Raw genomic sequence first — 17,159 nt, 5'->3', positions numbered from 1 at the left:
CTCAGCTTTCTTGTGGTGCATGTGTTTGTGTTTCTCATTGAGCCTTTTACATTCTGACACCTACCTGCGTCCATTAATGTCCCAATATGTTAACCTCAAGTTTGACATGAGATTGGAAAATCATTGTAAAAACTGCATTTTCTAATTATAATTTACAAGGCCACACAAAAGCAGCTGGATAACTATTGTCACAACAATGAATGGGGTCCAGGGAATCAAGAATATCAAGCGTATAATTTTGTGGGTTACAATTTTCAGTATAATGTGAAAATCGAGGAGAGGGCCTGTGACAGTTTATCTGAAAAGCCCCATTGCGCCCTGCTGTCATCTGACAAAATATTAGACATGCTATTATTATCCACGTTTTCACTGCGGAGTAGTGCAGTGTGGTTTAAATTATTTTCCTGATTGACATCTTGGTGAACAAACACAACGAGGCATGAACACACGACTGCTGCACACCAAAGATAATCAGGCCCCAAGCCAAATCTTTGTAAAGCGCACTTTTTTTTAAAGCATCCCTCTAATAAACAGGCTTAACTCTACACACATTACATACTGAGGGACCTCTGCTGTAGTAACAAGAAGCTGTAGTATTAAGGCACTGGTGCAGGTGACTCTGAAAAACATCAATTATTCACAGCACATCCGTCATGACTGACTGAGCTCTTTTGGTAGAATACTTTCGTCACAGTATCTGTTAACCTGTGTGGTGGGGTCGCACGTTATGATGCTCTGACGCCATCTCGTGGTTGTGTAGCTGAAGAGCGGCGTGGAAGTGGGTGTTGGTCTTTGTGTGAAAAAAAGACTTCCTAATTGTCTCTTTTCCTGTCCACTTCTTACATTTCAGATACAACTGATTTGTTGCGTTTATTCTCACTAGTTGTCTGATGACTGCTCCGTGTTCAGATGTGTCACTGAGATCAAACTGAGATCTGGTGCCGCAAATTGCAACTTTCAACACAAAAGTGTGGATGAGTGAAGTTATTGAGGGATCAGTTCACCCAAAAATGAAAATTCAGGCATTATCTACTCACATCCATGCTGATGGAAAGTCAGGTATTTGTTTTATAGTCCACAAAACATTTCTGGAGCAGAACAGCATTGCAGCGTTCTCCTAAACAACTGACATGGACTTGTTTTAAAATGTAAAAGATAACTGAAAAAGGAATTGTTTGCAAAGCCGAGCTCGTGCACCAGCTTCAGACGGGGTAATGATTTTAGCCTAGCGATTACAATGAAGATTTCACCTAAAAAAAGGGTGTAAATGATGTTTTTTTTTCTTCTAATTCTACCTCAGTCATTGGAGACAATTGCTTTAATGTTTAATGTTTTGTGGACTACAAAACTTCACCTGACTTTCCATTGGGAAAGGGGGTGAGTAGATAAAGACTGAATTTTTATTTTTGGGTGAACTTTTCCTTTAAAGAGCTCTACTTCTCCGCTGTATGCTCACTACCTATACATCTATGCAGACTGTGCTAGAGTCCAGACATATTTTCTGCATATTTTCACACATCTGACTAATTCCTCGTATCGCCCACTTCCATGTTTTGATAACAATATAGATTAAAATGTGTCTTTTATACATTGTTGATTTTCTCTGAATGAGGTCAATCATATTTACATAATATATTTATGGGATAGTTGGATGTGCATCCAGCGTTGTTACAACTGTTTTTGTCCTTATGTTTAATATATATAACTGTGTATTGAGGTCTCCAGCCTGTAAATTATAAACAATGAGTGAGATGGTGCTGAGGGCAGGCTGAGGGGATACAACATGTGGGATGTTTCCAAACAGTATCCAACACATTTGAATTACCGACCTGATGTGTATGGCTCGGTTCAGTGTAACTGTAGCTTATCATCCTTTTCATTGTCACAACAAGCGGTCAAAAGGGTAAGAGAGCATGTCGTGGATCGCTGACCTGAAATTCTCCTGTGAGTTACATGCTGTTCATTAATGTTATTACCCATCGTGCCCCAAACTCCTACCCTCGCTGCTCAGTAATGGTGATACTGTACCGCGTAACATGAGAATAGGTATTTGTTGATTAAAAAACTAAATAATCTGAAGCTCAAACTCTTACATTTACACATTAGGACCTTGCATACAGTAAATTCACGTTGTTCTGTACCTACAGAGTGTTTGGCCATCTTTTAAAGGGTCACTTCACCAATTTTTCACACTTTCTGTGGCCCTGGAGGAGATTTGTCAAGTCAGATGATGTCATCATCTAGGTTATTTCAGGGTCTTGATGGGTGTCTCTGCTTCTACTGCAATTTTGACTGTTCTCTTTAAAATCTCTTTGTCAAAGCCCTCCAAACTTATGAAAGTACAATACTACATCTGAGTATCACACCAAATATCTTCTCTATATTTTCATACGCTATCTTTAGATTTAGACTTAGATGTACAGTTGATTTTGGTGTAAGGTTGGTCCAATGATGCATTTCACCTGCTTTGGCTATTTATCCACTAATTCAGTAGGATCAGTTCAAAAATGTTCAGATGGAAACAAACCTGTTGAGAATGACAGAAGCCGTGACGTATGAAAGATAGCTTTATTGCACAAGGTGTTAGAATGATCTTTTTAGTTTTTGCTTTCTTTTCATAGAAAATGTACTTTTGAACACAAGCAATTGCTATAACAAGCAACTCAAACAAATGTTTGGGATACCCTCAACATTTTTTTTGTTTGTTTTTGATTTTCATACATTTTTTCCTTCAGTTTTTCCCTTTTAGCAAGCATGCAATGATTCTTTTGAGGATGAACAAAATATAAAATAATGATAATAAAAAAAGTAAATAGGACAAATGACAACATCAAAAGACCTTTAAAAAAGAATAAAAATTCAACAAATTAGTATCAAAAACATAAAGGGAAAGAAAAATGTTTTTGCCCATTTCAGAAGTAAAATATTTTATTTTTGATACTATTTCAATTTTGAAATTGGGGCATTCAACCCTGATGTGTCCCCTGATTTATTCTGACGAAAATAGCTCTTCATACAAAACTGTGTTTATGTACAAGACTTAATCTATAAACAACACTGACAAAGGTAGAGATGATGGGTCTAGTATGTTTAGGGTGGTGAATTTTTACTTTAATTTATCTGAACGGGGGGGAAAGGACGGGAGTCTGAATGCTTCAGGTTTACAGACCGACTCCAGTCCAGTATATACACAACAGTAGTTTGTGTGACCAAAAGAGCTACGAGTCCCTGATTTCACTTGGCTGAACAGGTTTTAGCCACAGGCCACATACCTTAGTACTGTTTGGCCCCTGGAACCAAAATTTTTGAAAAAACCCAAAACAAATAAAAATGAATTTTATGAATCGAAATCAACAGACCAACAGATACCCTCTCCCCTAAACAAACAAACAAACAAACAAACAAACAAAGCAAATGGATAAACAAAGATAAAGCACAAAACACTGTCATGGAGATGCTTCAAGAAGACATTCCAATAGGTTCTTGTGTGAATGTACATTAGAGCAAAATGGAGGTGGAGAGAAAGAAAGCGGGACATGTACAGTACTTCAGACAGGGCAACAACAAAGATATCAATTGAGTGAACATCATATAATTTTTTTTTCAAAACTGAACTCCCTGACATATAACATCGCTCAACTTTATAATATTTTACTTCATTCACATCATGACTGGGATTTCCTTTCAGCTAGTTATCCATTTCTTTGAAACAGCGAAGATCGGCTGAGTGACACCGAGGCTGGCTGAAAAGTTGTTACTGTATCTGTGACAGAAGCCTTGAGGATATAATATGTAACATTTCTGCATTAAAATGTCTATAAATGACTGGACCTTTAGCATATATTTTGTCAAATTGTGTACTTACATTATCCTAAACCTTTCCAACAATGTTCAAACCCAGAGATATTCTTAATTTTACTCATGGTAAAGGTGCATTTAATTTGGTCGCCTGTCACTGTAACTTCCAGTCAGAGTGACAGAGGAAGTCTACGAACGTGACTAATTGTAACGTGAATACAACTTTAAAGGAGACCTATTATGCGTTTTCATTGTTTTCCTTCCCTTGTGTGTGTTGCATGTAAAAGGTTTTCAAAATTAAAAAGCCCAGAGTCTGCACCAATGGGAGCTCTTCTCTCCCACAGAAAACTGAAGCGCCTAAAATGCCTCGTCAGTAGTCCCGCCTTTAATTCTGTCATTTCTTGACATCATACGCCATCACCACGTGTCACATCTGCATACTTTATACCTTTACACGACAGAGCTGACCGGAGACTAGGTGAGCGGTGCTGGCTCAGGCGTCTCAGACGGAGGGGGATTACAGAGCTGCAGCACTGGACAGTATGAGAAAATTGATGCGTTTTTTTAAAAGAATTAAAGCATGTAAACCTATTCTACTAGTAACCCAAAATAAAATTATGAACCTGAATATGAGCATAATGTGTCTCCTTTAAAAATTTACCTCATCCGTGAACGTTTCTGCCTGAGTCACGTAGATAGATTTAGATTTAGATAGATAGAAGACCACAACTCCCATGATCCCACACTACTTACGTCTTTAGTTTTGCTTTGATTGAGAGACTCCTAGCGGCGGAAATTACACACTGTACATTCAATTCTATATGGTAACCACCCCATATCCTCATGAGCAGGTTTAATCCAACAGAAGGCTTTCTTGTCATGATTGTTTAACACTCATCAGTGTAGGCGCTGCTATTATCTGTTCACCCAGCCAGCCTGCCTTGCAGCATATCTTGCTTTTTTCCATCTCAACATGGGGCTTGTAAAGGGCCGCTCTCCGTCCGTACGGGAGCGAGACACTCTTCTCTTAGTCGGTCTACACAGAGAAACATACAGAACATCCCGTATATATACTAAACCTTTTTCTTTCTTTAGTCCAACCTTTTGTTAAAATTTCTCTTTTTTAAATTTCATGATTGAGCGATTGTCTCGTTCGTAAATTTGACTTTAACATTAAATTGCTGTATATACTACTACACTATGGTAGTACATACAATTTATACTTTGTCATAATTTCACTTAAATGTCAATAATATACCTACATAGAAATATATATGTAAATTCTTTATAATACCAAATATTCTCTATTTGTAATCTGAGAAATTATAGCTGGTTCATTTGGGTTGTCATGATTTGATTGAAAAGTTCGACACTGTTCAGCTGGAGAGAGATGTGTGGAGAATATTCATGTGATATAATTTTTATCCTTGGAAGTGAACCTGAATCATTTCTTCAGGAATCGTCGTTAAGAGAGAATCTGCCAATAGCTATTTGGGACTTTAAGAGACACATAGAGGGTGAAAGATACAGTAAGAATCGGGTAACTTAACTTGAAGTCCTGCAAATTGACAATAATACTCAAACTATGGGGGACAGTATGTGTGTGCGTATGAGAGACAGGATGGCCACACAGCTTCATATTGGCTATCGTAGTCTTCATCGTCATAAACACAGAGCTTTCAAGCTCCTCAATTATAGTCAGTATTTCCAAATGACCACAGAATCGCTTCCTGGTTTTTCGCTGTGCAAGTCCCGCGAGAAGTGAGCGGAGCTGAGCACCAGCCGGCTGGAACTGTTAGTTGGAGTTAGTAATTCTTTTATAGAGTCCCAGGTGAACATGAAAAGTAGGGTTAGCTGGGTCTCTGTCTGGGAGAACACCTATCCCGAGGAAAATTAGACAGAACGCGGGGCAGTTCACCATTAGTTGGGTTTACAGAATGATGGTTGCATGCCCTTTCTGGCCCAGACTGAAGAGTACCAGAGTGGGGCTGGCTGAGGAGTGGGTCAGCAATGCAAGTCTGTGCAAGAGAGCGGACTACACCAGCGTGTACGACTTGGAGTAGGCCCCCACGCTCTGTTTCTGCAGTCTCCCCAGTGCAGAGGAGCTGCTCTCGAGCAGCGAGTCTCTGGAGCCCCCCACCTTGTTACTGTTGGTGGGGTTGCTGCTCGTGCTGGAAGTGGAAGCTGTTGCTGCAGTGTTGGAGCTTGGCATGGTGAGAGTCCTTTGGGGCAAGGTGGCGGTACCCGAGCTCGCGCCCAAGCTGCCCAGCCCAGAGTGGCCCAGCGTCAGGGCCTGCTGCTTGGCAGGGTCTAGAGTCTTGTGACGGCCCTGGGTGTGATACGCCCGCTGCGTCAGGCTGCGGATTGAGGCTTCCCGCGGCGGCACAGCTGGGCACGGGTCATGCAGCTCCCCTTGCTTGCGGAAGAATGGGTCTGTCTTCATGTAGAGGGGTAGGTTGCAGAATTCACCTGAGAGATGCAAGGCAAAATAATTTTGAATTAAGGAAGGAAGGTGTCATTTCAGCTGCTTAAATTAATCATTTCCAAATGCATATATGTTATAACTTTGTGGTTTTTGAAGTATGTAAGCCAGAAACTAAGCCTTGGAGTGATTGCTTAGACATATCATCCCAGAAAGATGACTCCTTACTTCCTTGTGGAGCTTTACTCATCCTAGCCAACTGTCTGAGGGTGATTCATAGCGACAGTGTCTCTACCTATTTATCTGCCAACTTATTGTGTAATGAACACATTTCTTTGGTGCATCCCCAGATCAGATTCCATAGAGTCCAGTCTATCTACATTTAGTATTTGTACTTTTTCTGGTAAAATTTGTCTTGGCTTCTATTTTAGCATTGTTTTGCATTTTCGGTGCCCTTTTGTCAAGGGAAGCTGTTTTTTTTACTCTACTCTCACAGTGTTGCTAGGTCACCATATGCAGTGCAACATGCGATGTGTAAAATATATGCAAAATCAAGAAAAAGCAGGTATTCATGCAGAATACTATCCATATAATAATAATATCTGCATGTCTCTCATCTGTCCATACTTACTTTTGTTAGCGCGGTGGGGAATGGGCACAGCCACATTTTTACCGCGGTCGTAGTCCTGCGGTTTGGGTGGCGAGGCAGTGAAGCGGCAGATGCCCGGCTCAGACGGCGTGCTGAGCGACGTCATGCTGTCCGCCGGGTCGTTGGTACCTGTGGTCATCTGGTCGGACGAGCTGTCGGAGATGAAACACTCTGTGATGGTGAACTTGGCGTGCTGAAGGTGCTCCTCCAGCTTGGCGTGCTCGTAGGCCCTGGCCAGCTCCTCGTAGGTGGAGGAGGCGCTCTCTGTCGACACCATGCTGTTGCGACCCTTGTCTGGAAAAAGCAAAGCGAGTGAATCAGTCAGATGAGAGCTCATACGTGTCACATGGTTAGATATCTTACATTGGCTTCCAGGTGGAAAAAAAAATATTCTGAATTATATTCTTAATGAAGAAAATGATGACTTACTTTCATAAAAGTAGTACATAAGTAGTACATAAAAGTGGACGGCTTGGATTGACTCACCTGTGTCTTGCGAGAGACTGGCGCTGTAGCTGTCGCTCTCGGTGGCAGTGATGCCGTGAGAGCCCATCGTCCGCCAGTCAGAGGTCAGAGTTCGCGCCGAGGCCGTCGACTGGCTCTGACTCGGCCGGCTCAGCGTCCACTGGCTGGAGTATCTGTTCCTGGAGCTGTGGGCTGACTTGATACTCTTCCTGGACACGGGATCTGAGAAGAGAGGTCACAGCGATCAGAGAACGGCTCAGCAGTACAAACACTGTGTGTATCCATGTATTGATCACCGAGAAGACGAGTCTTCACTGTCTCATCGTCTTCATGGGTGAAGTGGATTTAAGTGGAAGAGCTTATAGCAAAAATGAGAAAAACTCACTCGTGCCTGGCCGGATGTCTGACATGTCAATCAAAGGCCCTGAATTCTGGATGAGGGCCTGGTGGTGCAGAGACACGCCCGTGCAGAAGTTCTGCGGATTCACCGATTGGCTGAACTCCGTGTCTGTCACTGGAACCGCCGCCTTGTCCTCTCCTGGTGAAAGAAGTGAGCAGAAACGATAGTTACACAAAGAAAAATCATTAATTATCTAATATAAGCTGCCAGATAAATGATATTTGTGCTGTCGAGTGCAGCCACATGCCTATCTGTTTGATGCCTTCCTTGTCCTCGATGAGGAGCTGAACACGTGGGATGTCAATGTGGAGCCTTGGTCCTTGAGGAGGGCCCTTAACTGGAGTGTCTATACTGCGATTGTTCTTGCTGCACACACACATGGAAAGGACACATGTAGTCAGACTGCTGTCTCTTGTGAGGTTTTCCAAAAATGTACAAGTCTGTGAATTATACCTTCCTCTACACAGTCGTCATAAAATCTGGCTCTTACCTGATAAGCATCTCAGCGAGGCTCTTAGCATCTACAAGAAGACAATATCTTAATTAGATTATAGTTGGCTGTGAAGATAATCGTTTAAACGTGTCAGGCTGTTACGTTAATCCATTACACACAATAACACAGATCTCCCTCTGAACTCTCACTTTCTTTCTCTCACCTCTAAGTCGTTTAAGCCTCTTCTCCTTGCGCTTCTTGCGGATAATGAAGAGCAAAGCGACGCCCAGAGTAACCAGGATGACGGGAGAGCCGATGGAGAACAGCTTTTTCACGTCGTCCCCTTCTCCACGGGCTGATTTAATGGGAGGGATTGTGCCTGAGGAGAGATGGAGGAAGGAAAGAAAATTTAGAGATACAGATGACAAAGAAGCGACGGACGGACAGAAATGCAGAAATGTAGGATGCACTTACTGCCATCATAGTCGGTGGTCGCAAACTGGGAGCTCTGGTTGCCGCAGCCAGCGCTGTTGCAGGCCTTCATTTTGAGCTCATACCAGGTGGCCTCACGCAGCTCGCTGAGGAAGAGCTGAGTGGTGGAGTTGGCCTTGAGGCTCTGCCAGGCCCAGGTACCTTTGGGCCTGAAGTCCAGCATCATGTCAGTGATGGGGCAGCCACCGCTGGTCCAGCCCTGCAGGTTGAGGCCTGCGTGAGTGGAGTTGATGTGGGTGAGCAGCGGCTGGTCCTTATTGAACACTGGCTCTGGAGAGACGAGTGGCACAGAGCAACAGGAGGTTAGAAAGATAATGGTAATGCCAACGCAGCAATCTAACATGTATATCTGGATTTTTGTGATCTACTGATGACTTAAAATGGCAACAGACAAGTTACAATGAAATAATGACACCATCAGTATTTACACTGGTTTCCTATAAACCTCGCCATCACTGACCAGTTTTCTCTGCCACTAGATCACAGTCACCCAGGAAAACAACAGTTGGGAGGAATACCATCGTATAGGACTATTTCACATTGGGATCTCATTCAGGATTTTTTTTTTATAAGGACTTCGTTGATGTGATATAAGAACAATGTGTCCCAGCTGACTGCACTATTTATTCAGCATATTTGCATGTAGAAACTGTAGAGAGTAACATCCTGGAGACATTTTCTATCTTTCTGTTGTATTAATTAAATATAATCTGAAGATTTTAATTGAATTACAATTAAGTTAATAAAAAACAACCTACAAACTCTTACAAAGACTTTTTCTTTTTGCCACACTACAATCACGTATATTTTCACTACAAATTAGCCAAATATGACGTTGCAGAAAGAATCTGGACTGCAAACAGAAAACAACGTCCTATTGCATCTTATTAGAAGAAATGCTGCTTTAAGAGTTTGCTGCTGGGGCTGGGCTCTGATGGGTGCATACCACCGCGCGATAGTTGGGTTCAAATATTCCTAAATGACCTGAACACAGGGGGGAAAGGCTCCATCAGAGCTACGTGTGAAAACATACTTAGATTTTGATTTATTTAATCTCAAATGAGAAATTCCACCATTTTAATCTATTTTGAGTTAAAGTCTTTTAATTCCCTTTCCTTCGTGTATACGGCACTCTAAGCCCTCACCTCTTCCATGTGTCTTTGCCTCAATGATCTCACTGATGCGCCCTGAGCCCACGCTGTTCTTGGCGGCCAACTTGACCTTGTACCAGGTTCCACAGCGCAGATTGTCCAACCTGAACGATCGCTCGCTGGAGCTGATGAACACATCCCTCCATTCCTCCGTGTTGTCCACTGAATACTGCAGCACAAACCCTGCAGAATTGACCAGCACAATTTTATGTCAAACAAAAGTCATTTACAACATCTACTGAAAGTACAAGAGATGTAACACTGTGGAGGATCCTTGCTGCTGCTACATCAGTTGGACACCAGGGGGCAACAGTGAGCCACAATCAGCTCTGGTTTGAGGACTTCTTACACAGAAACATTGTTTACACAGTTGTGTGTAGCATAGAAAAACTGTCACAAAATCAGCTATTTGCAAGGTGACCAGATGTTTCTCTGGTCAGGAGCATACCTCTGATGGAGCTTCCCCCATTGTCCCCAGGGATCCAAGCCAGGGTGATGGAGGAGGTGGAGGTAGTGGAGACGGTCAGGCGAGGCTGATCAGGAGGAACTGCGTGTGCACACAGAGACAGTGACTCAACAACAGAGCGGAAACATCCCAATGCAAACACCTCCTCCGCAGCTAAACTCCGCTCAAAAACACCTTCTGTTTCTTCTTACCTTGCACCACCAGATTGACTATAATGGTGTCGAAGCCCAGGGTGTTTGTGGCCGTACAGGTGTAGTACCCAGAATCCTCTGCTTTGACTGAACGCAGCACCAGTGTGCCGTTGGATAAGATCTGCTTCTGGCTGTCAGCTGTCACAGGGATGGCGGTGTCCTCACTGACAAAGCACAGGCAGGTTACGGATGTTAATCTCATTCCAGAGAAAGTTATTTGTGCTCTCACAAGCAGCAGTATCTGTCTGGGTGAGTCATGACTCTGACATATAAGCGATATATGACGAGCTCTGACCTGTCTTTGGTCCATTTAATTGTGGGGGCGGGCTCTCCCACTGAACTGCAGGGCAGACGCACTTCCTTCATCCAGGGTGTGGTCACCGTGCCCCCGAAGGACAGGATCTTAGCCGGGACTGCACACAGAAATAACTTGATTAAATCAGATCTATGACACAAAGATGATTGCAGATACACCAAGACAAAACGTCAAACTCTCCGCTGTTCGCTGAATGAGTGGCCCGGTTGCCAAAGGGGAAAGGCCTTCGCTCTCTGCTGAGGGAATAAAAAGCTGTAGCGTAGTGTTTTAGTGTGGCCCCTCCTCTAACCTCTTAGTTTCAGTCTATCTTTTCTCCATAGATCCTCCCATCTATTGATTCCCGCCTGCTACCTCTCTCCCCAAGGGTCATTTTACTGGATAGGCCCTGTTCATCACCACATAATTAACAACAGCATTTCTTGCAACACAGCCGCTACTCAATCGATACTACGGCTGTCAATCAATAACAGAGAGAGTAGACAGAGCGAGGAAGGAGAGCGAGCGATGAAAGCGATCCGCGCACGGACAGATCATGTAGCCGTTTCATAGCCATCTCTGGAGCGCTCTCCCTCATAACCTTTACAGAAATCCCTTTACCCTTCTACTCCACTACAGGCTCGCCTGGAGGACCCACCTTTCCCAGCAGGCTCCACTGTGACCTTTGAGCTGATGTTGCCTCTGCCCGCAGTTGTCACGGCTGCAGCCCAGATGTGGTATTGTTTGCCACGGGAAAGGTGCGTGATGCGGTAGAAGAGCATCTCCGGGTTGGCCTCGTACTCGCTGGGTGCCTGGGACAGAGGGCACGCAATGTCAGGTTAGCAGACTGTGATAACACGCTGACACGACAGGCTTGGTGGCAACTCAGAAACTGTACCAGACTAAGCGTTACAGGAAGTATGTAAATGTGCATTGAGAGACATCAGTCTCATTTTAAAGTTACATTTTCTTGGAGAACAAGAAGAGAAAATTCTGTCGATAGGCATTTTTTGCAGCAGACATTTTAACTTGTCATACCAGGAAAGTGTTAGCTTTCACCTAACCATCGGATCACTGCTCGTTGCTTGTTTTACAGTCTTCCTATATCTGTACTTCTGTTACCAAAATCTGAACACATTCTGATATTTTTTATCGCTAATTATCTCGTGTCGCCTGTCCTCCTCCAGGTGCACGCGGAGGAGAGGAGGTCATGTGGCAACGACTCAGCCTGCTCACTCTTCACATATATTTTATAATCTACTTGTATCAGATATTTTGTCATTGTGATCTGCATGCTGTGATTTTGTCGGTCTGTTCTGTACACATGATATCTAGTTTGTGTCTGTCCATCCTGGGAGAGGGATCTATCCTCTCTGGCTCAGGTTTCTTACTCTGTGTATATACATTTTTCTTTTTTTTGGCTATATAAATATAATTGACCTGACTCGACTAACAACAGCTTTGTTTTATACTGTGCCGTAACAGTGTGACAGTGGGCCAGCGTGCACAATATCAGGAACCTGAAACTGAAGCAGCTAGATGGAATCCAGCCGTCATTGATTTTATTATTTACACCTGTGTTTTTTAACCACTCTGACAAGTCAAAATGTCTTCTTTAAAAAACGCCTACGGCAAAACGATTGTTTGAAAAATAGTTTTCTTTTTTTTGGAGAAATTGTTCAGAGACATCTTGGTGTCTGGAAAGAATAAGATTTATTTATTTTTTTTAATTTGACCTTGAGATTCCTGCATGTTATATCTCTTTTTCTATTCATGCATGATGTCTGATCCAAAACACTTTTTTTTTAGTTTTGGCCTTGTGATCATTGATATCAAACATTTATTCATATACACATTAAAGTCTTTTGAGAATGAATTTTGCTGTTTTTGGTTGACATTCATCATTGTATACGTGATATAAGGCTGCAGGATATGGTAAAAAAAATATATCATTTTGACAGATATTATGATTACGAACTGATTCATGATTAGTGGGACTGATCATGTTTGCATCATATTTTTCATTTTCAGTAAAAAAAAAAAATAAAGTCATGATGATGTTACATTTCTTCGGATGTGCACCAAATAATCACGTCTTCTTACATCTGAAGAACAACATTTGTAGGACAGAGCACGTAATAATAATGCTGTCACAAATTTTACCTTTATCAAAAAATGCAGCTTGTGATTTGGACACTGCACTTGACATATTGCAATTTCAATGTTTCGATTAACTGAGCAGCCCTTGTGTGATATGTATTCACATTCTTTTGTAGCTTTATTGCGTCATTTGAATTTAAGCATGCAGATGTGTTTCTACTTCGTTTGTATTTGCTGGTTCTTGCAGTGTGGACATGTGGATACTGGAGGCCTCTCTCAGCTATGACTGACCTCTCTACGAACTCCACTGCTATGTTCATGTAGGTTTCCCTGTGAACCCATCAAGAAAACCTTGATCAGTAGAATTTTGACTTTATTGACAGAAACAATGATAAAGGAATTTGTCATTTTTGTCATTTTGGTGGCAGTGATGGATTTTTTTTTTTATCCATTGAGAAATGTTTTGAGTGAGTGAAGGCCTCTTTCACCACACATTAGTGCTACACAGTATAAATGAATGTAGTACAAGTGTTTCAAACTGTTACAAATGAGCATTAAGCACTTAAGTATGAAAAATAAGAGAAATAAGTCAAATAAAAAAAATGCATTCAGAGTGAGTGCATGGATTCCCCCCCACCATTTTTTCAACGAAATAATTTATTCACCGGGCTAAGAAAAATCACATTTTAGGCCTCAATACTGGATTTAACGTTCCTGTGGATAATTTTTTACGACAACACATCTTTGAGAAGATATTCACTCACGCACCTGCAGGCACACAAACGCACACACATGCCGACGCGCGCACAAAAACACAGTTTTTCTCTCAAGTCGATCCTCCGTTCTATCTCTTTAATCTGTTCATCTCTCAGTGTTCATCTTCAGTTCCCTCACCATTTGCTTCCCCCTCTTTCCCTCTATCCCTCTCTGTCTAGCTCAGTGAAGAGGAGAGGATGGAGAGACAGAGGGAGGGAGGAGGGTGTGTGTACGTATGTGTGTGTGTGTGTGTGTGTGTGTCTGTGTGTGTGTAGGGGGTGCGTTCGAAAATTCCTCCAGCATAGCGGTGGTGTTGTGGTGATCCAGGGAGTGATACAGGGAGATAATGAAAAGACGGACAAAAGCACTCTCATCTCGATGTGACTGATACCCTCCTCTGCTCCTCCCTTCTTCCCAGCCTGCCTCTCCCTCTCTCCCCCTCTTTCCTCCCCCCTCATCTCTCTCTTTTTCCCTCATTTCCCCTCGGTCTCTCCCTACCTCTAACGTTGCTCCTGTTTCTCTCTCTCTCTCAACCTCCTTTCCCCCTCCCTTCCTCCCTTTCTCTCTCCCCTCCCTGCCCGTGCTCATTTACATGGCACTCATGCACAGAGAGGGGAGGAGTATTTGTGAATAATAAGAAAGTGAGATTCGAGCTTGATATCAGATTTCACCGTGCGCCGGTGTTTGTGTGCACATGATCTAACTGCAACCGAAATGCCGCACATGCATGTATAAATAGAAAATGTTGAAATGTAATGTTTCTGTGTGTGTCTCTGTGTGTGTGTGTGTGTGTGTTTCTTATGCGGCAGTGTGCATGTGTGAGCTTGTTCTCTGCTTCATTTGCATATCTACGTCTCATCACGTTGCCAAGACAACCTCATCTGTTCATCTGGGAGGGCAGGAAATAAAGCGGTGGTGCAAATGCAGTGAAAGAGAGACACGCGCAAAAGACACACACACGCACACACACTTACAGGGCCAATTAATAATAGTGGTTACAAATTAATTATTTCAATTGGTAGATGTTTATCAAGTTCACAAATTCCTTGCCTCTCAATCAGCTGGAACATTTTCTACTGGACTTACCGGCTGTCCAGACCCTGGACTGGAGCAGTAGATGGTGTACTTGCGGATGACGCCGTTTGGTTTGTGAGGAGGCAACCAGGACACGACCACACTACTGGGAGAGGAAGGGACCGCCTTGATGCCAGCTGGTGGACCAGGAACTGTAGGAAACACATAGGAACATCAGGGCACGCGCACAGTATATGCCTCCATGTGTGTTGCGCATGCTGGGTGTTGGACGCCTATTAAAGTGAGCAGGCTTGTTTGCAGATTGCTCGTCTTATCCCGCGCTAAGCCGCTCTGGGAGGACTTGGACGAGGTCCCTTTGGGGTGGACGCTGGTGACATATGTTCAGTCCGACATTGGTCAGCAGTTCTGACTTTGTGACACCAAGCATTCTCTTAACTCTCAGACCCACAAACAGATTAGAGACACTAGTGTCTGATCCTCTGCTCGCCACTTCAGCTTGACACTGGATACCACTTAATGCTCTCATTAGCATCTAAAGGCGTAAGAAGGGTATAAAATGGATGCGCGCTGTACAAAAAAACACATCAGGACACTGGATGCTGTGAAAGCTGGACAATAATGCTTTTGTCACACTGGCCTTACAGTATGGGGTTCACAGTGTCAAGCCTATTCAATCCTGTCCATAAATATAACTCGTGTTTGACAGTGGGCCTCATATGGGGTCTATAGAAGGCTGTAACTAAATCCAACCCCCAATTCCTCTTTCTCTTTTATGTGAGGCCCCCTGATCCAGTCATTCAAACCTCGGACTTCTTCATCCCGCACATTACATGAGCACGGATAAAAACAACTCGAAAAAGGATAGATGCAGCGAGGGAGGTTTTAAAAGAGGGAGGCGGGGATGAAAGAATGGCGAGAATGATAGGTGCAGTTCCTGGGGGAGCGATGATGTCGGGGAGGGGCAACATTATCATAACTGGACCTCCATGTCAAAGTAGGAGTGGTAGCGGGAGGGGGTGGGGAGGTGGTTAAGTCCCATCTGGTGCCCAAAATCTGCCCAGGACTCCAGACAGACTGCACAGCCAGCGCGGCCCGTGTGATGACGAGGAAGCGAGGAAACAATGGTGCTGAGTGAACATCCCCACTTAAATGAAGACATTACACTGTGCCAATCACGATGCGTCACGGTAAAGGGCTCATACACTCAAACAAATATAAGACGAGCACTTTAATTCGGCTCAAACATTACGTTTCTATTATGTCTATATAAAGGCTGCGTGATCACCGTCCTATCTTTCCATCTTCAACCTCCAGGCCCCTCCTCCTCCCCCCTCCTCTATAAAGAGACATGGATCCGGCTGTAATCCCGCCCTCAATGGTGTAAGCACAAAATTAATTCTCTCTAATCCAAGAGGAGTTAATCCCTCTGCCTATGGCAAGAGGGCTGGCAGAGAGGATGCAGGCTAGGGCTGATGGCTGACTCCTGGATGCTATATGCTCCCAGAGAGCACCCCTCCTCTCCCCCCAGCGTCTCCCGCCAGCCCTCCCTCAGCCCTGAGCTGTGGACCCAAAGCCTCTTAATTCTCATTAGCACTGCTAATGGAGCTTTCCAGCATAAATGAGCTTTTGTCATGGGTTTGAGATAAAGCCCAGCACTGTTTTTTGTATATTACCTTCCCATCTTCCTTCCCCCTTTACCCCATACACGGTGCAAGCATACTTTCATGCTTTCCTCTATTTGAATCTGAACGCATCAAAATATATAAACAAATAGGTAAAATGCTGTCATCTTTCATTTTGACCTCTAGTTGGTGTGTATACTCACGGTCCTCGCGTGTTTGGATGTACAGGACGTTGCTGCGGACTCCGTCTCCAGCCTGTGTGTAGGCCAGCACTTGAACACTGTAGTTGGTGAACTTCTCCAGCCCTCGCAGCTCCACCTGTTCACGTGTGGTGGTGATATTCTGCATCTCTCCCCATTCTGAGGAGGAGGACAGGAGGGGAAAACTTTATTTAAACAGTTCTTTACATAATCTGGCGGGCAGGCAACACATACTCTGTTTTCTACAAAATACATTTACACACTACTAACTTGCTTTGCTAAATATGTTTTGCGGGAAATTTGATTACTGCCTAAAATACAAGGCAGGGTGGCAATAGGTTTACACAGTGGAAAATGGCACTTCAAAAATAAGTACAAAAATAATAAAACATTAATTTTTTTGCCAGTAATAATTAAAAATAATCTGCCAATGGAACAAGTGAAAATTGTCTAAAAACAACTGCGTATAACTCACTGAAATGCTTCTTTCTTTGTGACTCTGTCGTCTACTAGAGTCGTAATATGTAAGAATTTTAGTTAAAAACACTAAAATTAGGGTTAATTATGATTAAACTAAAATTATCAACAGAATGTGAATGTGACTTTATGACTTCTATGATTTGGGTTGCAGAGATGTCAACAGATGTTAACATGCCAACCAGCTAGCTCTGGTCCATCCCAGTCAAA

The 17,159-nt window shown here is 43.1% G+C and overlaps 1 protein-coding gene across 1 annotated transcript in view; it reads right to left on the bottom strand.

The window, feature by feature from the left end:
* Positions 1 to 2,549: 2,549 nt before the first annotated feature.
* Positions 2,550 to 17,159, bottom strand: part of LOC311269491 (cell adhesion molecule DSCAML1-like) — a gene marked incomplete at its 5' end in the record, with an annotated part of 56,941 nt that continues 42,331 nt past the window's right edge. Inside the window, 16 exon segments of the mRNA XM_084373658.1 lie at positions 2,550 to 6,267; positions 6,852 to 7,163; positions 7,356 to 7,556; positions 7,720 to 7,872; positions 7,982 to 8,100; positions 8,225 to 8,255; positions 8,391 to 8,546; positions 8,642 to 8,929; positions 9,805 to 9,993; positions 10,259 to 10,357; positions 10,468 to 10,631; positions 10,763 to 10,880; positions 11,418 to 11,571; positions 13,151 to 13,189; positions 14,702 to 14,841; positions 16,476 to 16,631. Coding sequence (XP_084229784.1) covers positions 5,834 to 6,267; positions 6,852 to 7,163; positions 7,356 to 7,556; positions 7,720 to 7,872; positions 7,982 to 8,100; positions 8,225 to 8,255; positions 8,391 to 8,546; positions 8,642 to 8,929; positions 9,805 to 9,993; positions 10,259 to 10,357; positions 10,468 to 10,631; positions 10,763 to 10,880; positions 11,418 to 11,571; positions 13,151 to 13,189; positions 14,702 to 14,841; positions 16,476 to 16,631 — 2,753 coding nt within the window. The 3' untranslated portion in view covers positions 2,550 to 5,833.

Source organism: Pagrus pagrus (assembly GCF_965226575.1).
Source record: "Pagrus pagrus genome assembly, chromosome: 14".
Classification (NCBI taxonomy): Eukaryota; Metazoa; Chordata; class Actinopteri; order Spariformes; family Sparidae; genus Pagrus; species Pagrus pagrus.
This window is presented reverse-complemented; position numbering and strand designations above follow the sequence as displayed.